At 37.7% G+C, this 25,880-nt stretch overlaps 1 protein-coding gene across 3 annotated transcripts; it reads right to left on the reverse strand.

Moving 5' to 3' along the window:
- Positions 1-3,522: 3,522 nt before the first annotated feature.
- socs7 (suppressor of cytokine signaling 7) lies at positions 3,523-24,329 on the reverse strand. Of its 3 annotated transcripts, none has more exons than XM_079337072.1 (10): positions 22,472-24,329; positions 21,367-21,446; positions 18,197-18,301; positions 14,248-14,382; positions 12,779-12,924; positions 11,626-11,794; positions 7,659-7,787; positions 5,905-6,040; positions 5,032-5,175; positions 3,523-4,748 (listed from the first exon to the last, which is right to left on the reverse strand). In XM_079337072.1, exons 1-9 carry the CDS (start codon positions 23,989-23,991, stop codon positions 5,055-5,057), a joined length of 2,541 nt encoding a protein of 846 aa, XP_079193198.1. In that variant the 5' UTR covers positions 23,992-24,329; the 3' UTR covers positions 3,523-4,748; positions 5,032-5,054. The 3 variants fall into 3 exon arrangements, with proteins under 3 accessions (XP_079193198.1, XP_079193197.1, XP_079193199.1); XM_079337071.1 differs by having other exon boundaries at positions 3,523-4,764; XM_079337073.1 differs by lacking the exon at positions 14,248-14,382 and having other exon boundaries at positions 3,523-4,764.
- Between the last annotated feature and the right edge of the window lie 1,551 nt (positions 24,330-25,880).

Here is a 25,880-nt window from a genome sequence, read left to right on the forward strand (position 1 = left end):
GAATGTAACAATTTGGGGACTCGTTCAGGATGAGATGCTTAATGTGAGATGAGATAAGACAATTATACATCTATTTTCTCTCCAATCTTTTCTTATTAGATCTTAATGGAAATGGAATGGAAATTCTAAATTGTGAAGTCTTTATCTGAAAAGTCAAATACAAATAAAGTAAACTATAAGGAAGCATGAAATGTCACCTGAAAAATATTTTCAAAAACAGTAGAATATAACCACTGCAAATTCATCTGATCTCATTAATCAAATAATTTGTCTTAAATCTGCACTGCATAATCCGGGAATGGAGCTTGACAAATTTAGGTCTAGCTATAAAAGGGTTTTGTGTCGCTGTATTTTAGGCTATTGAAACTAAGAATAACCTAGACCCATAGTTTTTTGTGTGCTTCTAACCATTAATACCTATAGTGAAAAAAGGCCAACATGATCCACGCAGACCTTTGACCTTGCAGAAAAGGTTCCAGTCGTGACTGTCTCTTGCATATGTTGTCAACATTCTCTGAGTTGCCCCCCAGCTCTTTCATCCGGCATGTAGACTATGAGCTGTCCCTTTTTTTCCCACAATACATGCAACCCTTTTCATGTAGGCTTTCCCAAAGAGTGCAGTTGACCTTATTCACATTTAGTTGTCTTGGTTTCTCCCTGGTGCATCCTCTCCCTGCATCACTGCAAGAGGATTTTTTTTAAAATGCAGACCAGAGTCCTGCTTTTAACTGAAGCACCTTGTCTCTCTTCACCTCAAGTGAGCTGTAGCTCGCAGCAGAGGATGCAGCTATGTAGTCTATCACCTTCCCCTCAGGAGAAAAAAAAAGCTGTATAATTTAACATTGATATCCCACTTTGCTGTCACTTAACATGCTTCATGAGCTAGCCAAAGCTTTTACTGTGGACTTTTTAGCCTCAAGCATTTCAAAGTGAATATTTGATGTTCGAAAATGTAACACGTTTAATGCCTCTAAACTTGAAACATAAACTGATTAAAATCTTTATAGTGTTTAACTTACATAATTGCCCTAAAAGCTTTAAGAATCCATGGGACAAAGAGCTGCATTCAAGTGCTGATGTGTAACCCAGGTCACACAAAATGGAAAACAATATATATCATTGTTTGAAATTAAATTAAATGTGATACTGTGAGTTTAATTAAGTGTACCGTAATATGAGTTTTAAAGTAAATGTATTGATTGCGCATCCCACAATATTTTGTTCTTAATCTCACAGGCTCTTGTAGACAAATCGGAGTACCCTATTAGCGGTTATAAACATGAAGGAGCATTACTTGATTCAGCTCACAGACAGAGGAGAGGCGAAGATTTCACAAAAACTTTTACAAACTTCTTTTAAAGATAGGGTGGGAAGAAAAGTCGTATATGATTTCTTTTGTTTTTCTTTTATGGATCAAAAGACTCTGAATTTACCAAAGAACCTTTATGATAAACATTAATTATGGACTGAAGATGTTTATGATGAACTGAAGAAGATTCAGATTGATAAAATATCTTTATCTTATTTCATCAAGACTTTATCTTGATGAAACAAATAAAGATGTACTTTGAATTGAATATTTGGTGTTGTTCTTGCATTTTTTTCCCCTTGGGTTATTGATTTTCATTTAATTTTTCTTACTGTTTATTTTCTAATAGGCTACAAACATATTTGGTGAACCAATTCCATTCCAGTCATCTGTTTAAAATTTTCCTCCCTCTCTCTCTCTCTCAATTAAGGATTTTCCAATTTCTGTTGGCCAATATACATTTTTTCGTCCTTTAATTCATCAGTATAAGTATATGGTCACGCTATAAATTTCTTTTGGCTTAACATTTAACATTTTATGGCCTACATAGCCATTTTAAGTGCAGTAAAGGGATGCAATACATGTATCCATAATGTCATTAATGTTATAGTGGAAGAAGGAACTTTTTCAACTTTGATGGCAACTAATTTGAGTTAGTTGCCATTTATTTAATGTTGTTAAAGATCCTTTACCTCATTCAGTTAGAATTGAAAGCACTAGTGAGGAGTTAGTTGGTAGTGAAACAACCTATTGATGCCTCTTTATGAATTTCAAAAGCAAACGAGACTACCAAAGAGAAGATTGATAATATAGTTATTTTATATGATCTCTGCTGCAGGAAAATTATTAGACATGCATGCTGCAGAGCTTTTTTTATGTCTTTATGCAATTGCTCATTTAGATTTAGATGTTATAAATTTGAAATAAAGAGCAGTGAGATTTTTTTCCATCAGAAATCACAGGAAATGTTTAGAAAAGAAAAGTGATTGTCATGCTTCGTCTACAGGGGGCATCGTTAATCAACACAACCAGTTCCTCATAGACAACTTGAAATACACAGTATATTCCAGTGAAAGTTTTGCCTATGAAATGTTGCTGCAGTAAAAGTACAGATTCATTTTAGCGTTTAGGTTAAATGCAAGATTAAAGTACTCATTCTGTAGAAAATGTCTCCCATAATTTATATAGATGATTATATTACTTTGGTGTCTGATCCATGATTGTAGAAGTTACTTTGTGTCCCTACATGAAGCTAGCTTTAGAAAAAAGCTTTGCTGGGAAAAAACACATTTAAAATAAATCTAAATTCAGCTTCAGGTTAAAAAGATAATAGCATAAACACCAGACTTTGGTCAGGTTGGCATTTTGGTCTGCACAGTCAAATCATTTCGCAGCTTCTGATTAAGATATTTTCACTGTGAGTAAATAATGATAAAAAGACAATTAGGTCCTCAAAATAAAATAAAAAATTATGCCACACAAATGTTTATTTTTTTCTTTTTACTAAAATGCTGAGCCAGTAGCCAGCGTCAGGGCACTGAGAAATAGAATGAGCAAAATACACTGGGGCATTTCAACAAATAAAACGGACAGATAGAGACAAGTCATGGCAGATATACACACTTTGAGGCAGGACATTGTGGGGAAATGATGCATCTGGGAATAACGTAATAATGAAGCTCATAAACTACCAAAGAATAGACACCAAATGAACAATAACATGTTGTCTCCAGAAAGGTTTTTGTCCAAACTCTCTAATGTTTAAGGTTTTTATTTGTATTTGCTGGAACTCAGCAGAAGTAGGTCAGACATGGAGACATATTCCTGATGAAGAAACCTCTGCGCAAACATTTTGTCAAGTCACAAAATAAATGATGTTATTTGAACTTCTAAGAGAACAATACAGCTCCCTTTTTACATTGTGTTACCTTTAAATCCACTGAAACAATGGAATAAAGCAGCATGATGTTTGTTTTGTTAATTGAAATTTATTTTTCCCTTGGTGTATATTTCCCTTTTAATGTATACCTTTCGAAATGTAAACAGCATCTATATGCTGTATCAGATATAGGACTGACTGGGCCAAGCTTAAACTTAATCAGTGGGGGAACATTTTTTGTTTTCTATTTCGGACACATTTCACTGTAGGGGGGAAAGTCTTTAAACATATGTTTTGTTTTCTTTTACATGGCTTATTCTGAGAGTTTGCAATTAAACGTACTATAAGATCAACTGATTCTAAGTGATGCACCACCTGAGCATTAATGGACCAGAATGCAATGGGGTTTCAGGGCATGTTGTGCTATAAGTACCTGATGCAGCCGATGCACAGCATGGACACATCCCAGTGTAAACAAGCGAGCTGGTGACCAGCTACAATGTGATTTGAAACCCTTAAAAACAAACAAGTCGTGTTGGTCCTTATTCTTGTTGAGGACAGTCTCCCTCATCCATAAAAGTTATAAACAGCAAAACTGTAATAAAACTTTGTTTGACTGACACAATTCTACAGGTTGTTCTTCAGTTAAATTTAGAAATTAAGTATCCCTCTCTTGGCATTAGACCATAATTAAGTAACCATACAAGCTACTGGTACAGCAACCCCCATGTACATTTCAAATCAGCTGGATCAGGGGGCAGGAGACATCGCCAACTGCTGATTGTAGTACAACAAATTAAAAAAAACTAAATTTGCTTCCAAAATGTTAGACCAAATAACTGAAACCAAATACAAATTTGAATGTGTTTATAAAGCTTAGAAACATTCACAGCTAAAGCGGAGTATGCTTCAGTAATCAAAGAAGCTGAGAATGTTTCATCAGTCTGGCTGCACCAGCAAATATGGTAAAACAGGATTTTAAATTCTTTTTGTAGGTAATTTTAGGTCAGATATGTCTGATTAACATTATCTTAACCCTGCAGCTAACATTGTGATTTTGTCACGTCAATGTAAAACACCTCTCTCTGAAAGCTCGCAGACATGCCTCTGCTACCCTGCCTCTGTGTGTATATCTAGCCAAAGGGGAACGTTTAATCCAAAACCCTCATTTTGACAGAATGGAATTAAGGAAAAACAAGGAAACGGCAGCAAACAACAGTAGTACAAATTGACCAGTGCATTTTGTTTTTAAAAGTCCAGTTCAGCAGGTTCAGAAAATCTGCAAATCAAGTTCATAATTCCTGCTCTCTTTTTGTTCAGAACCAACGTGTTTTTCAGACGAGAGAACATCTCTGCAGTCCCTCTGAAGACAAGGCAACGTCCCCTGAACTCAATGACAGTTATCTCACTGTCCATCAGCAAACACTTGTCCCTCCTTTAGTGTAGTCCATATGAAGAGATAGGCCGGTCCATCCAAGTCCTTCTTGACACATCAGATTTTCAGATACTCTGATTGGATGATGCTCTAGACCATAATAGATCAATCCTCCTAACAGTAACCTGCACAGAGATACAGCTGTAACACAAAGTGCGAGTAAACTAAAGTTAAAAAATATATTAGCTGCAAAGTTTGAAGTCTTAGAGCATATAGCGCCTGTCAAGCAGAATGATCCCTATCATGTATGCTGTAGTATTGCAATATTATTATAAAAATAATATAATGTAAACAATTCTACCCCCTCCCTATGGAATTAAAAGCAGCTTTTTACACACTCTTTCTGGAAATCATAAACGGTTTTGACTCAATAGTTGGACAACACATAAAAAGTATTCCCACACTCACTTGAGCTCAGAAGATCTCTGCCGCTACGTCTGGGACTCCGCCTCATTATCTGCTCCCATCACCCTCCTGATGGTCTTGATTGACAAGTACATCTCCTCCTCGGGGTCGTAGTAATAAAACTTACTCAGGTAGGACAGAAGTGGTCTGGGAAGAGATAACATGATAAAAAAGACCAACATTAAGCCATGTGTTTGTTGAATTAGTCATCTTCCTGCACAATTAAATCAACATTAAAGCCGAGTAAAAAGCTGTGAACAGACTTCAATCATTATTGTTGAGACAACACACATCGAAATCTTCAGACAGTTACAAAAACACTTTTTTTGAAATGATTGTTTTATTTATAATCATCATGACAAAGGAGAAATTGTTTTAAAGAGGAACTGGGAATAAAAGGGCTTCAACAATCACCAGGTGCTTTTTACAGTGATCATTATAGACTTGTATTTCATGAGAATGATCTTCAATCATATATTGTGTCATTTAGAAATGCACATTTTCATTTATAAAAAGGACAACCTGTGTTTTTATTTTTAAAAAATATATAATTTGAGAATTCACATGATTGAGTACCTTGTAAGACAATGATCATTAGCAATAATTATTAAATAGGGTTTAGATTGAACAAGTTAATTCTTCTTCCCACTCTTTTTAGGACATGTAAACTTAAATATAAGTTACAATGAATATGAATATAATGACGACTGAACAAACTTTAGACGTCACAGTGGAACTCCTTGAGCCATGAGTTTTCAAACGGTTTAGCTTCTTGTGTTAATAGTGCCATGCTTTACATCACAACCGCTGTATATATTTCACCAGCGCCGGAATATATACAACGGTTGATCACAAGACCGTGGAGGAGAAGAGTACCTGGGCAGTGGAAGCTCCTGGATGTGGTCGATGCGGACTATTTGTCGGATGCAGAATCGACAGAGATGCTGTAGAGACTTCACGTTACTGAAGCGAGATACAGGGTAGAGCAGCTGAACCGGGGTGGGAGGAAGCCCTGCAAAACACATGCACACACACAATAAAAACATTTCAGTGCATTTAGTGCTGTCTGCTGTAGCCTTTTTGCTTTGTTTTGGATATAGTATACAAATCCCATAAAAAAGACCGAACAGAACTATAGTGCAGTAAATGAGAGTATAAATATAATCTCAAGTGCAGTAAATGAGATTATATTTATACTCTCATTTACTGCACTATAGTTCTGTTACGTCTGTTCATTACTTCAGTACATCACATATGTGCATTATGTCTGATTACATCTTAGTCCGATCACTGTCCACTTAAATCTTCTCCTGCACTACGGTTCCGTTTACATCTGTTTCAATAGTCTACTACACGTCTGTTTACATTATATATGTCTGTTCACGTCTGCTTTCATCTGTTTACATGCATGTCTTTTTACAGCTTACTCCGTCGCTGTCCTCTGGATCTAACTCTATAACTTGTATTTTGAACTTGTACTAACATCTCGACACTTTACTCTCTACTGTTCCTTGTATCTAACTTTGTAATTTTGTGTTCTAACTTTGTACTAACACTCTTGTCATGTGTTCGTCTTTGACACTTTATTCTTTGTTGACTCTTATCTTGGTTAAATGTTTTAGCATAGTTGCACTGTCGTTCATTTACTGCTCTGTGTGCCCTTGAGTCCCCCCGGGGACAAATAACGTTTTTTGAATTGAATTGAATGTACTTTCTGATAGTCCATTTTCCGAGCCCCTCAAATATCTTCCTGTCTCTAATTTTCCTTGCAAAACTGCATGCTGTAGTTTTTCATTCAAACACAGAAGAAGATAATGTGCATTTGTTGGGAACTATTTTCAGCAGTGGATTAATCTACATTTGGTGCTCTATTGAGTATTTGGGGCAGCTTGTACCCACGTGTGGGACTGAGTCAAAATAAACTGAAGCTCTGGTCATTGTCATGAATATTGACCGTAAAGATAAAAGACATGTCTTTGCCTCCTTCCATTGTACAAAAGTAAAGCCATCCTGAGACAGGTGCTGATGTATTTCACATTTTGAGCCAGAGTCTGGGCAGAAGGAATCTGCAGGAGATGGCATGAGATGTATGTATGTATGTATGTATGTGTGTGTGTATATATATATATATAGTAGTAATTTGTAAATGTAGTAGAAATGTGAAGCATTTGGTTGGTGCCTTTTTGACCAAGAAAAACCAAAAAGTGTCTCCCACTATAGCTGCGGAGCTCTATAGACATTTACGAAGGAAAGGAGCAACAGATTTGACTCTGTGCTGGACAACAGTCTCTGTACATGGAGTATGTGAACGAACCACTGGGACACCGGTGCCCCAATCTGTAAATTTTAAACACAAGGATAAACAGTTGCCTCTAATTTGAAGAAAATATTTAAAAAAAATTAAAAGGCAAATATACACAACTACCAGTAGATAAATATTAACGTATAGTATATGCCAAACATATAGATGCATTCTCACAATAATAAATCATACATAGGTCAAATGCCACATTCAGAGGTTTGTTCTGTCCTCTGTCTCTCAGGCACTTATCACATCAAGTGGCAGCTCACATCCATTTTTGATCAGTCCTGGCTGAGTGCAGATGTACAGTATATGACCTATATTTTACCTGGGACTCTGGAGCGGAGGAAGTACAGGAATTTGCCGTTCTTGGAGTGCATGATTGCTCGCTCAATGAACTCCACCACCGAGTGGCAGCGGTCCTCAAACTTCGGGTGACACCACAAGCTGAACGTTCCTGGAGGCAGATAAATGTGTTTCTTTAAGTAGCATTGTCATCTGTATTATCCCCATTAATTATAAAACATTGATATATGTACAAGATACACATAAGACTGGGAAACGTCATCAATCTCTATGTTTGAAATTATGTCCCTGGTTTATGCATCTAATTTTCCTTTCCTCTCTAGCGATTGTTTATACTGTAAGTGAAATCCCAAAATTTCCTAACACATCCATTAAAAACTGCGACAGTAGAGCCGCATAAAAAGAAACTTAATTGGTTGGTTATCAACACTATATTCTGTAGCTGTTGGTACAAACGTCATACCCTGTTTTTTATATTGCTGGACGATGGGAAAATGATGCATCTGTAATGTTTAGCCCATGTAGATATATAAATGTAGATAACAATAAAATACATTCTTCTATCAGTGCCTGGCTTTCAATTGTATAAAAAAAAACTAATAAAAAGCAACTTTCTTGATGGCTAAAGTGTTAAAGGAGCTTTAAAAAGTAAGAGAGACAGCAAGAATTCCACATGGTGTATTTCTTTCAAATGAGTCTTTTTTTCCATAAATTGGGATAAACAGGGTTATTGCACTGGCATACAGGATAACAAGTCTATTGAGGAGTTTTTTCGGAAGTAAGCCAACAGTCTCTCTTTTTAATGTCTCATTTTAAACCACAAATGTCAACGTGAAATGTACAAAATTTTCCTTTCTGATAACGTTTTTGATACCTGGATTTGCATATCATCCATTTCGATTAACATTATTATACAAATAAGACATTATATTAATATTACTTGCATGTACTGAAACTATTCCATTTTACTTCAAGAGCTTCTTGTGTACATTTTGCCAAATTGCTTAAATGTATGTCAGCTCTGATTCACATTGCTAAGACTGAACTGGAGTTATCTGCTATCATCAGGTGATGAATTACCTGAAAAATGATTCACCTCACCTTCTGAAAATAGTCGTTGTCAGACATAATTAAGCTGTAGGCCTAAAGAAAAATTGTGACCAAGTTGATTTTTTTCTTTTGAGGGAACAAATGATGGCAGTGCTCATGCAATTGATGCATAGACAGTCGTAGTCAGCTAAACCTGAGCCTGTATCTTACAGGCTTATAATGATAACATATTGAATAATAAGCTACCATTAGACAACAGCTAAAGTTAGCATAAATGTTGTTTAACGCTACAAGACACACTCGGAAAAAGTGTTAATTCCAAGCTAACAGTTTTGTGTGAAGCCAAAGAAAAGCTTTCTAATACTAATGAAACACAAAGTTCTAGATAGCTAATCTGAAGATGCATGTTGTACCTTTAAGTCCTGTGACATTAGCTATAGTTCAAGTGCAGCTGTTCAAATTGCTAGGTGACAAGGTCTACAGCTACAAAGGATGCACACATTTGAGACATACCAAATAACAGCATTTGAACTTCCCACCCTGAACATGAAATCATGAAAAAATGGTTTCTGTATCAATATGTATATACTATATATATTTGTCAATGGTTGTTCATATCTGAAGTCCACTGTGCCCTGGTTTCCTGTCATGCTGCAAATGCATTCATGCACACATGATCGTGTTGATATGAATGTGTTGTGTCAGTCGGGGCTGCACATCTGAATAATGAATGTTTCAGAGTATGACTCTATATCTTTGTAGCAGTGACTCATTAACGTGGAGCCCCGTTTATGTTTGCTTGAGTGTGTGTTTGTGTGTCTGCTTTTATCTGTATTGTATGAGTCACGAGTCAGTTCGTTGCACGTGTGGTGTGTATGTGAATATGTGGCTTTTTATTTCCAATCTTCAATGCAAAAATTTCAATTTCAATATATATATATTAAAAAAATAAAGTTGCATTTAGCTTCACATACATTTAAAACTTTTGTAAAGTATTACATTTTAATATTTACACAAATCAGATTTTTGACAAGCTTTTGGTGCAAAACAATGAGTGTTTGGTTGCTGAAAAAGAATGTAAGACTAAAGTAAAATATTTTGCTTTGACAGAGGAGCAACACCTCAGTACCATTACTATGTATTTTAATACTTTTTTCAAAATCTTACAAATTCTAGGTGGACTTTATTCACCTTTTTATGCATTCAATTGGTTCTATCAAATGAGTTTGAATTTTCTATCTAATTCTAAATATACTCTACCAGTAATAACAATTATTAACACTATAATTTGAAAAAGAGATGACAATTTATTTGGTTTGACTTCTGTCTAACTATTGTGGCACTCTTATCATTTATTTTATTTTATGCTGTGTTCATTTCCAGTTTCGTAAAGAACTTGAGTGGCATTTCTTGTTAAGGGGTGCAGTATAAAGAACATTTTTTATCGGTATTAATGTTACTGTCATGTACTCTGCTTGAGCTTTGTGCTCCTTGTAAACCCCTCCTGCACCCCTCTGCTCATTTCTTTATTCAGCACCCACCAGCTTTTCCCTCCAGTTCCTTGTCTCCACCCAATTCCTGTATTGTCCCTCTGTACTTAAACTAGTCAACTTGCCTTGCTTGTTGCCAGATCGTAGTGTGTGTGCATGCCTGCTTTGTTTCCAGCCTGATTGAATTGCCTTTTTGAATTTTTTGCATGATGCCTTTGTATTTCTGCCTGGTTCTCCTGATTTTTGGAATAGAATGAACTGAACTCTGCCTGAAGCAATTCTCAGTTCTTGCCTTACTCCTGCCTCCGCCCTTTGATTCTGTGTGGGGTCTTCTCTGATTTGTAACAAATATAGTGTCAATAAAAACTCTTTTATAGATTAGAGTCATGTATTTTTTAGGTAAAAGCCTCAAGACTAAAGCATCAAAATATTAAAGGATAAAAATAAATTCTTAGACAAAACATTTTCCATTCTATCCATCTAATTTCCATTAAATTACATATCTTTTCACAGTACTTGGCTCAAACTTTCTAAAGAAGGCAAGTGTATTGGCTTGACTGATGACAGACGGAACAAAATCAGGTGAAAAAAAATCAATTTCTTTAAATGCCTGTAGAAAGAATGTGTTGGCTCAGAGCATGCAGTACAAGTATATCTGCACACATAATTGAATTATGTACAGCATGAAGAGCAATGTGTTTGTTTATGCTGTTATAGCTCCATGAGGTGAGAGCCTTTTTACAAGTTTTAGGGCACAAGCCAAGCAAGCTTTAATGTCAACACCTTGACTAGCAGGTACAAACAAGCAAATCAAAAGAACATCTTAAGTGTGCACTATCAGGCAACATTAAGCAAACAAATGTTGGCTATCTTTGAAGTGGCAAAGAGCTTATTCAAGTGTTAACATACTAAAGTTAGAAAAAAACCTTCTGCATTAATTTTGAAATAAAACAGGGATAAAGGGCCATGAACATGTCACTCCAAAGTGCTAAATCTAATAGTAGGGCATGTGTTTTTTATTCAAATGTACTTTTTGTTCAATTTGATGAATATGTCTCAACCATATACTGTCCCCAAACACATGCACAAGCATGTCACCTGACATGCATTAATGGAGAGATGTCAGAGTGCAGCAGCTGCCCCCACTGGAAGCGCCCCCTAAGCATGAGGGGGTTCGGTGCCTCGCTCAAGGCAGCGCTTGAGAAGTGGTCTCGCACCTCTTCAGCTACCAGACCAACTTCCATATTTAGGTCTGTATCGAGACTTAAAGCAAAGACCCTACGAACTGAGATACTGTTACCAAAGGTATAGTTCCCTGACCTAGAATGACACCCCGGCCGTGGCAGAGAGAGCGCCAAATTCTAACAACTAGACCACCAGAGATAAAAGTATGTACCATGTATGAAATAAAAGTAATTTGAATATGACAGAATTAGACATTAGTCTCACCTCTATAATGTTCCATTCGTGTGTGGTGTGTGACTCCCTGTGACCTGAAACTGAGGCTCAGGATATATCGGGGGTCTGAACTGTCTCTGACCAGGAACGATCCGTCTGGTTTCCCCTTCAGCTTCATCTCTGCATCCTCCCAGTTCATTGGACCCCAGTACCAGCCACACTGAAGAGACACCAACAACACCCATTATATACATTACACTGCAAGAACTAACATTGCTGCTGCTCTCTGATTTATTTCTGTTTCTCATGAGCATACACCAAAATGAGCTAACATGCTTGGGTACACATAAGTTGCACCAGAAATTAAAGCATTATCCAGAAACATGCTTATGCCAGAGGATGAAACTTAACATCCTTGATGCTTTTTTCAGCTGCATAATATTTTCATAGCTGCATAGATTTTCATAGCTGCAAAACAGTGATGACTGCAACGTAATCGATATATTATACATCCACCAAAAATGTAGATGGTTATTCCAAGTTTGTCAACATAACGGAAAAGATACCTAAAGAGATGGAGCTTTTTTTTTAAACTCCCTGTAACAAGAAAAAGCTTTATAACATGTTTTTCTTTAAGCCAACAGACTCTTTACAAAATAAGTAATTTACCTTGCAAACAGGGGAGTTGCTTTTCTACCAGTAATGGATAAGTGTTTTTTGTTATAGTTAAACAAGTTTTTTAAACAACTACCAAACCAAATTTACACAGCAGTTCAAACAACCAAACAAAGCGACATTCATCCAGCAACTCTGCTTTCTGCAAGGTCAAATTTCTGTTTTGTCGATGCAGCAATAAATGTTAATTTAATTAGCCAGCAAGGACCATGTTGCAGCTTGAACAGCCTGTTTATTCCTCCAGACCCATTTACTCGTTTGTTTCAGATAGTTTACAGTTAGGTGGTAAAAGCAAAACAATTCACGACATTAATCTTTTTGGGGTATCGTGAGACTTTTTTTGATTTATTCATCCAAAGTAAATCAGTTGGTTGAGACAAAGTAATCAGCAAGGATTGATAATGAAAATAATGTTTGGTTGCTTCACAAGGATCAGGAAGTTCTCAGCATGAATACATGATGTGAACTTTGTCCTGTTCAACACTTTGGACTTTTTTGACAATTGTTTTTCCTTCAGTGTAACTCTTACCTTCTCCAGCTCTCTAAGGCTGGCAGTAAAGTTGCTGGCTTCCGACCTCCTTAGTGCACAAAGCATAGGGGGTGGGGCTTGTCTGGAAGGGGGTGCAGCATCAGCAGTTGTTGAGCTTGAATGTGGGAGGGCCCGAAGGAAAGCGTCTAAATAAGAAGAAGAATTTCAGAGGAATTAGAATTGCAAATGTTTTAAGTTGAACTTACAATTAGTGTAATCCTAGACTGTATATAATAAGTGAACAAAAGCACCATGATCTCACCTGTTGGTTTGTGCATTAATGTTAAGAGGACCCTAGTTAAACATGTTGGCAGGGGCCTTTTTTGGAGACGTAAGACATTGTTAGAGCAGTTGTCTTGGGCACATCCTTTCAGGGTTACTGAGATATAGAATGGGATTCTTAATTTACCTATCGCCTGACACAGGCATTTAACAAAACACACTTAATGAATAAATATACTCCTTTTAGTATATTTTTAATACAACAGAACAATTAACAAACCTGTTAACAACTTGTCCAGCACAGGTACCCTGCCCCAAAGCAGGACCTTGCTTTGTACTGTAAGTATCTGACTCTAAATGGGACTATTATTTACAAAATGGACATTATGTGTATGTATGTTGTAATGTGTGTATGTAATGTAAGTTTTTAGACACTCCTGTGTGGGCTTTACATTAACCCCCTGCTGTTATGTCCACTTCTTACATACAGTCCGTGAATATTAAAAAAAAGTGCTACAAAATAACTGTATGTGCAATAGCTGTTTAAACAATTGTTTCTATCCCATGTGTTAACTATCCTAATAAAATAAAATAAAGCAGTTGTTATATTTTGGAGGGACTACTCCAAAATTAATTAAGAACTCTACCAAAGAAAGATGACGCTTATTAGCCTAACTTGCCAACATTAGTAACAACAGCTATAGGCCAATTTGCTTGAAGATGAATTCAAAGCTCTTTTGAATGTCTGCCAGCACATACTGGACTACACTGATTTAAAAAAAAAAATCAGTAGCAGTTTAAAGATTATTATAACATCATCAAAATAAACAGGCACTCTTAGCATTAATTTTGTATTATAGCTATTATAGGAGACAGCACAAATACAGTTTAATGTTTTCTAGTTAATATACGCCACATAAAAATAAACAAGCACAATAGATTGTTTAATATCAGTTAGAATGACCGCATCGTATAGCTTACTTAAAGAGGTATATGTTTAAATAAAGTGCACTAGAACATTGAATATATACATTTAACCCTAACTCTCAAACATTCCTTATTCTTTTGTTATTTTTTTTTTTGTATTATTTTTACACGTATAATATCTAATTTGAACCCTTTTTAAATTGAGCTTGCCAGCATGCATAAGAATTTCGCATGACTGTACTTGCTTTTAGATTAAAATTTTGGAAGTACATTTTGTATTCTCTAAACCAGAGGTTCGCTTCATGATTGGCACGTCTTACCATTCAAGCTGAGACTGTGTTGGATGGTGGCGTGCGAGGGAGGAGGAGGAGGAGGGAGAGGCAAGGGAAGAGACTGCAGGGAGGCACCCATAACACTCACTAGGAAAGGCCCAGGCTGAGGCCCAGCTATGTCATCTGGAGGAAGGAGAGGAGGGACAGAAGGGGAAGGAAGTAAGGGCATGAGGGGTGAGGGATGGAAGTAAGGAGTTTAGACAAAGACAAGGAGGAAGGAATGGAAGCAAGGCAAGTGTAAGTATAGAACAAGAAAAAAGGTAAGGTGAAAAAGAAAAAAGAAAAAGGGAAGATTGAACAACAGAGGAGACGAGGAAGGAAGAAAGTAAGGAAGGATACATATTTTTTAACACCATCAGATAAAAAGCCTTGGTTAAAGACTACACTCTTTTTTTATAATAGACCAAGTGAAAAGTTTTTTTTTGTTTTTTTTATTAGACCTCTTACTTCCTGTCTTGCCTGTATATACCTACCAACGTTAAAACTTTTAACAATTTAAATTTCTCCATTTGTAAGATGAATAAAGGATTATCTTATCTTATGATAAAACAAAGATTTAGTTCAAATAAGGTTAATGGAAGAAGAAAAAATATGCAGAAACACAGTAGAGAGAGGACTGGTGATGTAAAGTATGGACAGTAAAGGAGATAAAAAAGAATAACATGAAGTCAAAAATTAAGAGACACAAGACAAGCACCTTTAAAAAGTTCTTAGCCCTGCTTTTGAAAAACATATTCAATCATGTAATAAAATAATTGAAGGATATTACAACAAAATTTTATTTGCATATAATTATTTATTTTAAGAGACCAAAAAGGGCTTTAGCTGAGGATCTTATGTGGCAGAATTTCTCAAAGAAATAAAGTTTGCTATAAAGTAAAGAACCAGATCTAGAACGACTGTACTTAAAAAAAAAAAATGTTTCAAGTATTTGCAAAATCAACTACAAGGTAAGAGTATAAATCCCCAAACCTCAAGGAATGGATGGAAAAGTTAAATGGAAAATACTAGGTTTTTCTATCAAGCAATTACAGGGGCAACCTTCGCAAAGTAGAGGGAGAAATCAACTGACTTTAACAAAGAAGGATGCTGCCATCTTTATACATCATCTGAGTTTGGACTGATATTTGTGTTGTTTGTTTGCCTCCGCCTTACTTACCAACATTTGTGAATTTGTCAGATCTTTTGTGTTGTATATGTTTAGGATGGTGATTGTTATTGCCATAGTTATCGCCATTGGCTAAGAGTGAATTGATGTACGGTAGTTTGACATCCTTATGTTTTACATCCACATACCTTTCGAATGTTTTCTGGCGTTCTGAACCATATAAAAATAAGGGTATACCTTAAAAAGAATAATCTGACACTATAGGAAGTTCCCAACAAATGCACAAATTCCTCTTGTTTGAATAACATTGCTAAAGAAACTGCAGTAAATAGCTGCTTAAGGGAATTAAATCGTACCAAAATACATGTAATGTGTTTTAAGGATTGCAGTAATCAGAAAGGCTTTTGGGCTTGGAGATTAGTGTCAGTGACAAAGTTAAGAAGCCTGTAAAAGTGAATATAGGGCTTGCATTAAAGGGGTAATGTTGCCAATCTTTTCTTTTAAGCTTGTAGTGTACATGGGTCAGCAAATAACACCAGAATCATTGGCAAATAAATTAAGGCATTTGCAAGGTCAGAGAATGGGCATGAAATCAGAAATTGTGTGATATTTATGAATACAACTTTTGAATTTCACATTTTTAAAAGGTCTCAGGTAAAGGGCAAAGCTTTGTCTGTTTGCTTTCAACACATTTTAAGACATGTCAAAAAGAATCACATTTTGATTTAAAATGACAAATAATGCATCATCAAAACACAAAAGCAAAACAACAGAGAAGATATACCCTGGTACAGATTGCTGCCTGTTTAGAGAGGGAAACTATTTTTGTCTTCGATTGAGTCATCTCAAATTAAATCTGTTGTTTTAAACTGACCTTTTAAAACTACTCCAATCAGATTACAGAAGATTACAAAAAACTTGTCAGTCTACATTTTCGACATAAAACTAAATTTATTAGAATTTGACTTCAACAGAAATATAAAGCATAAAGAGATACGGGAAGAGCTTTTGTTTCATCTATATTTAAACAGACTGGAGTAAAGCACTCTGTAAAGCTAGAAATGACAGTTGGGCTACAATTGCTTTCTAAATGGTGGTCCCTGGCTGATGACCCTGCAGCTGACCCGTGGGTACCGGAGGAGGTGCAACCAGTAGCAATGTCTAGCAGGTGTTCCATCTACCTATATATTTACTATCATTCAAAACATATTGTGTTTATTTGTCTTATTATTAGTATATCATTGTAAAGACATATTTATTTTATCACACTAATTGAATCCATGACAAATTTCCCTAAGTGGACAATATAAGTAGTTCTACCTAATCAAATTGTTTGTATCGTATTGATTCTTACTGCACCCTCAACAGTATTTTAGTGAGCAGGTTGTATCATTTTAATGACCTATCATGTTGGATTGTAATGTATATGTTATGTCATGTATCACATTGTGTCATTTCATAATATGGTTTTGTATACTTCTGCTTCTTAACTTATCGTGTCGTTTCGTATGATGTTTATTCTGTTTTTTATCATATTGTATGGTATCATGTTGTTCTTGTTATCTTGTTTGTTGTTTTAAAGTATACTATTATTGTGTTGTTTGTATCATATTGTTTCCTATAGTGTCCCTTTTATCATATCGTATATCATGCCATCATAGTATTGTACCAGATTGTGTCATGTTCATCTTATCGTATTGTACAATACGATGCTACTGTATCATACATAGTACCATATTGTATCCTATCATATAGGGCATCATATTTGATCATGGAGTGTCGTATTGCATTGTTTCTGTTTTTACTACATGTAAGAGCCATTTGTTATGTTTGGGTTGAACTGTGGTCACTGTGGGAGCTTCATGTAACTAGGTGTCGCTGTTGGGTTGCTTTACGCAGCCTATATGAGTATGAAGTTTGCTAACAGACAGGTTGTTGTTGTTTGACCCCGGAAGGGCTCATGGTTTTTGACCGCTGAGGTGGCATGCAGCATGGAAAGACCCTGCTGTGCCGGATCTGTATGTATGTATGTATGGTCAGAAACAAACTTGAATGACATATTTTTTCTTTGCACATGGTGCTTCGTAATAACTGTAACGTTGAAACCGAAGAAAGACATGCCTGAAGAAAAGTTATTGAAGCAACATACTACAGAGCAGCGCGTCATCCAGGTCACTCCTGGGAGTTAAACAAATCAACTTAAACTTTGTATTGGAATAAGCTTCAATACTACATCATATCAACTTGTAGCCTGTCCTATCTAATAATATTGCTTTGTATTATGTCGGACATGTTTTGAGTCATATTTTATGGTATTGTTGATTATTTACTTATTTTCTTTCTTATTATGTAATAAATACTGTGTGAGTTTGAGTGTTTAATGTTGAAACTGTGTTTTGCTGCTATTTTTGGCCAGGTCATAAAAGAAAATAATCCATCACTGGGGCTGCACTAGGGACAGTATGCTAAGTGACTAAAACGTTTATTTGGGATGTTAATCTCATCACGTATTAACACTGAGGTCGGTAATTGTAACGTATTATAAGAAAATGTTTTGTACCGTATGATAATGATGATTGTGTGTCTGTAGAAGGAACAATATGTATAAAAAGCAGATATGGATAAAGAAAGAAAAGAAGATAGATAGATAGATAGATAGATAGATAGATAGATAGATAGATAGATAGATAGATAGATAGATAGATAGATAGATAGATAGATAGATAGATAGATAGATAGATAGATAGATAGATAGATAGATAGATAGATAGATAGATAGATAGATAGATAGATACTTTATTGATCCAGAGGGAAATTCAAGAACTGTACCTAACAAACTGAGACTTCGACGTGGAGGAGGGGGAGGTGTGGGAGGGTGTGGCGTGTTTGCCCCTCTCCGTGAAATATCCACATCCACCAGGGAAACAGTCTCACCTGAAGGCAGGAAAGACAACATCGTAGAGGAAGAAGAGAAAAGTGAAATAAAGATCTAAATATTCAAGTAAAAAATCAAAACATTTCTGGTTTGTGTATCTGTGATTGTGTTTTGTTTTGTCTGTTCTTGTAGTGAAGAGGAAACATTAAAACTGCACCAGGCCTGACATTTATGGAAAATTACACCCAGCTAATCAGCCTAAATCACAGCAATGAAGAAGAACATCCCAGCCCCTCTAAATGAGATTGTGTAGATTCACTGTTTACCAAAGTGATATTCTGCAGTTGGGGACTGTTACTGGCAGAGAAAGAAACAAATGCAAACATTAGAGCCAAATCCCCACCGTCTCATGAACAGCAGTGAGCGCTGGACTCTCCAGCTTTAGCTCTCTTCTTCTATCATCTCTTTTCCTTTTTTTATGTGGTGATGAAACATCACAGACCAGCTAGTCTGGTACTCACCAGCATGCTATGCGTGGGATTTTTGTGTTTTCAAACAAATCACCCTCTTGCTATTGGAGCCACCAATGTGAAATATTTCCTTCTTGGTGCAACGTTTATGTCTCTATCTAATTGGAAGCACTGTGTAGAGATTTCTCTGCAAAAAAAACCCACAATATTCAAGATGCAAATATAGCACGCAAAAAAGAGCTCCATGAGCAATGTGGGGCACCAACATTTTATCCTGAGCCCTGCAGAGGTTGTGGGCTGATTCTTATAAAGTCAGCTAAACAATTTTTGTCTGCCAAGCTACAGATCTCCCCATCCTTCCTACCTTTAGGCCTTTGGTGCTAATGCCTGTCTTACCTTATCTCGTGCATCAGTTACTTCACATGACTGGTACACGTAGTTTAATAAATGTTCATCCTTTTTCAATTCAATTCAAAAAAACTTAATTTGTCCCTGGGGGGCAATTCAAGGGGCACACAGAGCAGCTAATGAACGACAGTGTAACTATGCTAAAACATTTAACCAGTCAACAAAGAATAAAGTGTTAAAGAAGAATAAGTGTCAAGAGTGTTAGTACAAAGTTAGAATACAAAATCACAACGTTAGATACAAGGAACAGTAGAGAGTAAAGTGCCGAGATGTTAGTACAAGTTACAGAGTTAGATCCAGAGGACAGCGACGGAGTAAGCTGTAAAAGGACATGCATGTAAACAGATGAAAGCAGACATGTGAACAGACGTATATGATGTAAACAGACATGCAGTAGACTATTTGAAATAGATGTAAACAAAATTATAGTGCAGGAGAAGGTATAAGTGGACAGCTTGAGTTTTTTTAAGCTGATATTCTATTGGTAGTATTTTTTATAGGAATTAAAGCTTGCCAGGAAACGGGGAAGCAGCTATCCAGGAACTATTCAAACGAAACAACGGTCCAGGGTGTGCTATAATAGTCTAGCCCAAACACTGAAAGCAGTTGGAACCAGTTAGTCTACATCAAAACTTTTTTTTAAATTATTTGACTAAATGATGATTGAATGCATTATTTGAGCTGCTTCTTTTGCTGCTACATTGTTTTTCTTCTTGTGTAGGGCCAGAATTTCCACCAGAAGCATGATAGGAAATAACCTAGGTGGGAAATCAAACTTCTTTTTTAAACGTGCACTACTGACAATATCTAAAATTTCAAGACAGTTTGCCCCTAACCCTCTCGGGAGTAAAGACATGACATAGAAAGGATGTTGCTATGTGTAATTGAACATATCCACAGTATAAAGGGATAAGTGGAAAGGAACATAATATGGAGCAGGAAACAATGCAGCGCATGTTTGAAAAAGCTGTAGCCTTTTTGCAAGTGACCAAGCAAGATGCTTTGAATTTTTATTCATGTATGTAAGGACTCAAACAACAAACTGTGACTGTTACACATCTATTACGTCTCCATCTTTGAGTTTGTCGAGGATAGATGGAGATTTTTGGTGTGACTTATAAAGATAAATGAGGGAACTCTCTTTGGTCTCGAATAGAGGGTGTGGACAAAGGATACACAGAATGTGGCTGTTTGGATTGGAGGAGTTATTGAGGGACAAAAGCTATTTGAGGACATTCCCTTGGGTATTTTTTTTATGTGTGGTCGTGAGGGACAATATTTAGAATTACCATGCATAAAGGGGTGTAACAGTACATAGAATTCACAGTTTGGTTCGTACATCAGTTTTGGAGTCACTGTCCGGTTTGAGTTTGGCACAACAGAAAAATTAGAACTGTGACAGTAGTGGAAGTTGCAGTTCGTATGATCTTGTTGTATTTTTAACAATGTGATAGTTTCTACAGACAGTAGTTCATTAAGTATTAAACGAGTAAAATAAGAAAAACAAAAAAATAATGCTTAATAAAAATCAACACAAAAATAAATGACATCTCTGGATTTTAATGCATAAATAAAAAACATATTAAATAAAAAACAAAATAAAATGTCTACCTTCAGAAACACTGTGTTATAAACGTATGATTCTGCGAGTTTATTATACAGCTCTTAAACATTCATAATGATCCCATTCAAATGATGAAATGTGGGGTTGCTGTGAGATAGCTTTAAATGCCATGGGAGGTCCATCCATCTGTTAGTGCAACAGAGGATGATGCAGTTATTTGTGCTCAATCAGCGCTCGTGTACTCCACTTAAGTGTATGGACCACAGCCTGGCTTATGGGTGCACAGGACAGGATAATGATGTTTGGGAACTTTTAATAAATACTTCAAGTCAGGGTACTCTCCTACTGAATATTGGTGAATAGCCATTTAAATGTATACACAATTAGTTTCAGGAGCACAACGTGTTTCAGATGTTTGTGTGAGAGCTTTTCAGCTGGGTATGTCAGCAATACATTTTTTTAGTTTGATTTGATATCAGTATGTGAAAGGAAAAGTATATGCGTGATCAATCTGAATAATGTCCCGAACAGTCGCTGTTAATTTTCTCATATTTTCAATAATTTACAGAATAATTTGCTAATAGATGTTTTTTATGTCAGAAACTCTGGAGGGTTTGTAGAGGCCTGTGAGCAAAATACAGTGTTTTACCGGAGTTACAGAAAAGCAGTGAGCAACTCTTACCCGTGAAAGCAGAGAGGGAGGCAGAGAGGGATGCAGGGGAGAAGGCACTGTGGGCCCTGGTCAGTCTGGGCTGGCTGTGGCTACAGGACACACAACAGGACGTGCAGAGAGGAAAAAGAAAAAGAAGAAGAGTGAGAGTGCTGTTACCAGCTGCAGAGGTTTAGAAAAGTAACTTTTTAGTGTGAGCATGTGCCCTGTTATGTCTTGCAGGGTTGATGTTTTTTTTTTTTTTTTTTTTTTCACTTTTTCAGTTTGATGCTCTTAGTCCTGGCAGTCCAGACTTTTAAAGCTATGTTTTTTTAATTAGTCTCCCTTAAGCGTGCTGCTGTGAATAATGACTAAACAGTGAGTGGTATAGAAGGTGACAAGCAACAAAGGTTTAAAAAGAAGTATGCATCTTCCCACAGTGTGAATTAAAAAGTCTTTGTATGTCTTAAACTGTCAGTTGAAAGAGTTAATTCAGGCCATGAAAAGACAAGTCCTCAGCCAAAAAGAAAGAGATTGAAAGAAATATACTTGTCTGGACTCAATGATCGTTTACCAGGAGAGCAAGCAGTGGCTGGACTCAAAATGTGTCACTGGTTTTCAGATATTGAATGTTTACTGCACATCAGGTCTGTCTGGGGGTCTCTGCTTGGCTTACTCATGTCCTCCCGACCTGCATCTTGGAAAACAATCAAGTTGCTCCATTCTACAGTGTTATGGAGTAACAACAAACCTTAACAAATAAGAGGAAACCTCTTAAAAGATATCGATATATTTACAACCACATAGAAGTTAGGCTGTTGCGTAGAATGCAAATTATGTTGTGATTTGAAAACCATTTAAAACGCCATATTTTATTAAAAATAGCACAAAGACATGTGATAATGTCAGATTATTTTTTACATTCGGCCAACACAATACAATACAAACATATTTAATAGCCTATACCTTACTGCTGATCGTGGCCTTGATTGCCTCCCTCATAATGATATTTGATTAGTTTTCAATAGATGACGTGAAAAATCAGCGTCATCCATTAGTTTTATCTTTTTTTAAAAAGGTGCAAAATATGAATATAAGACTATATGGGTAATCTATAGGGCCCCGTAGAGCTGCTCACCTGTCTGCATCCTTCTCAGCTCCAATGCTGCTTGCCATGTCCACAAGACTCCCGGCAGACGACACAGAGTATGTCACTGAGGGCCTCTTGTCCAGCAGGTTATTGGAGCCGCTGCAGCTTTTAGTCCGGAACAGTTTACTTAGGCGAACCTTTAAACCTTTTTTGGACTTTCCTGGAACTTTAAGAGTTTTATCCCCACACGAGGCCCTGCCTGTGGGAGTCCGTGGCGCGCTGGCGCACCTTTCCGGCCGCCTCCTGGGTGTCGACGCTTGGCTGAGAGTCGGTGTGGTTGCACCAGGTGTGCTCTGGTTCGGTGTGGGTGCAGGTGACATGGCTGAGTCCTGGGTGACGACCTCAGCATCTTCAGAACTTACCTGTGACATATGACTGGAGGAGTTACCGTGCAAGCTGCACACCTGCGCGCCTTCTGCCGCTGGGGCCATCACCTCTACCTGCCGTCTCAGCTCCGCCTGGAAGCTGCTGATGGAGAAAGCCCCGGACATTTTCTGAACTATTTCCCTTTTTCTGTTTAGTAAAAACTCTCTGCGTCCGTTGTCATCGTCCGTCTCTGCCTCCGGACACTCGTCCATGCCCATGCCAGCAACATCCCCGCTCCCTAGCCCCTCCAGGACCAACAGAGCATCGCTGGTCTCTGTGGGGTCATTCCCGGGCTGCCCCCCTTCCCCTGGCCTGTGTGCCCCTTGACACGAGCACTGCGGAAGTTCGCCTGCTTTGAACAGCATCTTTGGGACAGCACCGACCCCCAATTCTCCGAATCGCCGGGCCAGCTCGAACACAGCTCCCTCTCGGTCCCTGGCTGCGCATCCCCACTTAGATTCCATCACGGTCAGAGGGTTGGACCTCTCCGACAACAAGGGCCAGTCGGGCGGGGTGGTGATGAGTCGATGCCGTCGGCAAAGCTCCGCTGCTCCCTGCATGTCCCCGGTTAGAGAGACTGGTGAATGAGCACCCCATGTCCGGTCCAGCAGGTTCTGCTGCACGTCTCCGGGACTCAGGGTGTTGTTGTTAACGGTCGGGCCGGAGCAGACGGTCCCCGCGCTCTGCTCCAAACCCAGAGCATCCCTGCTCTCATTCAGACGATCTAATTCTAAAATCCCTTCTCCGTTCCGCATTATGTTGGAGAAGACAAGCAGCTGAGGCCGTAGGCCGGGGCTTGGGGCGAAGTCAAAGCCCTGGGCCTCCATAGGGCTCTGCGGCGGAGGAGTCGCGGACAGAGAGGCTCGGCTTTCCGTCCCTCTTGTGTCAGGTGCAGCCTTGCCCTCCCCGCTCTGCTGGGCTTTGTTCAGGTGGGAGCAAGGATGCTCGAGGCCCGCTGTCGGATCTCGGCTTATATCCAACCCCGCTTTGACGCCACTGTGAGCCAGGACCTCCTTCCCCAACCCTGCCACCATTCCACCCGGCGGCAGATTCCCGTTTTCTGCGTCCAAGCGGTCATCCTCGGCCGCGGAAACCAGGCGCATCAACACGAAATCGGGCGACATATCTTGCGCGTTGTTCATTATTATTCCTCAGGATCGCGAAATGAGAACGATTGGGCGATCTGCTCTTCACATAGCTAACCGCGGAGATCTCATTCCTATAATAAAGAAAGGGCCAAGCCGTCGCTGCCTCCGATACATCGGCTATGAGCGAAAAAGCCAACAAATATATCAGGCGATTTTTTCATCCTCTTTCCTTCACGGGACAGTATCCATCTGTCAAATATTGGGGGAATGAATGCAGTTTGCTCCCGGCAGCAGGCGGACCCTTGGGTCAGACATGCGGTCTGATTTGAGCGGAATAAAAGCAGCAGAGTCTCCGGTCAGTGACCACAGTCTGCCTCCCTCTGTGTTCACAGCCAGGCCCCACCCGCTCCTCCTCCGCTCAGCCCATAACATCGCTTTATGAGCGCCGATGATGAGAGCTATAAATTAGTCTGTGGCATTTTAATATCATACCTGAATCTGCTCTACAGCTGATCAGCTGGTTTCTGTTTTCATTCCAAATAAGGAGCCAGAATAAATCAGAAACAACGCATTTTTAAGATAATCTTAATATATTTAGCCTACGTAAGAGGTTATTTGTTTCTGCTGCGTCTTGCAGGTTGTCATCTGGTGTTTAAGGTCCGCTATAAAAGCCAATAGAAAAAGAAAATTCAATTCTCGAGTATTTTTGTAAACAACACTTTCTGTTACTGTAGCCCAACTTAGATGTATCAAGAGCAATTGTCGATGTTTTCAAGTAAAGCTAGATTTGTGGTACAGTTGATTGAATAGGCGTATCATATGATCTGTAATCTTGCATGTAAGAGTGGATTAAACAGTTTTAGCTTTGACAGGTAATAAGGACAATGATAAGTTTAAGAGGAGAAAATTAACCTGATGACATTGCTTGGATGTCTCAGGGATGTTAGGGAGTTTGCTTGAGACATAAAATAAGTATGCTAGCCTAAGCCTCTATCTGAAAAACTGAAGTCATAAAGAAAGTGCCTTAAAACTATATTATTTCTCATGGACGGCAGGTGTTGAGCCTTAGAAGTAATTTGAGAAAAGTAGCTAACTACTTACTCTGTTTATGAACTGATTTATCATGTTGCTATGAGTTTATAGTCTCAATCTCTCAGTGTCGTTTCAAGTGCTATTTAATACAGCCAGATGTGCATTTGGTTTAGAGGACACAGGCTGTATTAACAACAAAAGAAAAAGCACATGGCTTGGTAAACAAATTTTGTCTGTGCTTGTCAGTCATCCAGGTCATACCTTTGGATCAAGCTTCCAAAGTAAGCACATTTTGTTTATTTTTACATTTATTTTCAACCAAAGTATATGTTTAAAGCCATATTAAATGGTAATTGATTAAATAAATAGGCAATACTATTACTCCAAAATCATCACTTTATATCTTTTTTTCTATAATGATTTCAATGCAGTTGAGTATTTGTACTTTGCTGTATTAAGTCTTTTACCAAAGAAAAAGCTCTGAATTCTTCGCCAATCACAGCTTGACATGGACTACTTTAATTGTCTTTAACTATTTTACAACTCACATTTAATGAGGTGTAAGGAAAGTAAGTGCTTCTCTTTGGCTTTCTCCCAGAATTGTGTGAGCCGAACAAGTTTATTAAGTCCTCAGCCACAGTGCTGTCACTCTGTCCACCCAATAATCTATTTCTTGGCTGCAAAGTCCCTGATTCTGACTGATTCGTCATTATTTCTGTGTTCACTACCTTTCACTTTATCTAACACTTTACTCATCGTCTGACACAACGTAACTGTTTTTAACCTGAAAATGTCATGGTTTGGTCTTGTTAATGTTTTCTTTTAGAGTTTTGAGTTCTGATGTTTTATTTTTCCTTAGTGTTGCCTGTTTTACATGTGTTAATGTTTCCTAGTTTGATGGTTCGTGTTAT

The sequence above is a fragment of the Symphodus melops genome (genome assembly GCF_947650265.1).
Source record: "Symphodus melops genome assembly, chromosome: 2".
Taxonomy (NCBI): domain Eukaryota; kingdom Metazoa; phylum Chordata; class Actinopteri; order Labriformes; family Labridae; genus Symphodus; species Symphodus melops.

Bases quoted from the DNA above. Each gene is read 5' to 3' on its own strand.
- socs7 (XM_079337072.1), bottom strand. From the start codon at position 23,991: ATGAACAACGCGCAAGATATGTCGCCCGATTTCGTGTTGATGCGCCTG. The intron at 12,925-14,247 runs GTAAGACGTGCC...CTTCTTATTTAG, and splicing joins ACACAGTCTCAGCTTGAATG to ACGCTTTCCTTCGGGCCCTC. The intron at 5,176-5,904 runs GTACTCTTCTCC...ATCTCTTCCCAG, and splicing joins CAGGAGCTTCCACTGCCCAG to ACCACTTCTGTCCTACCTGA.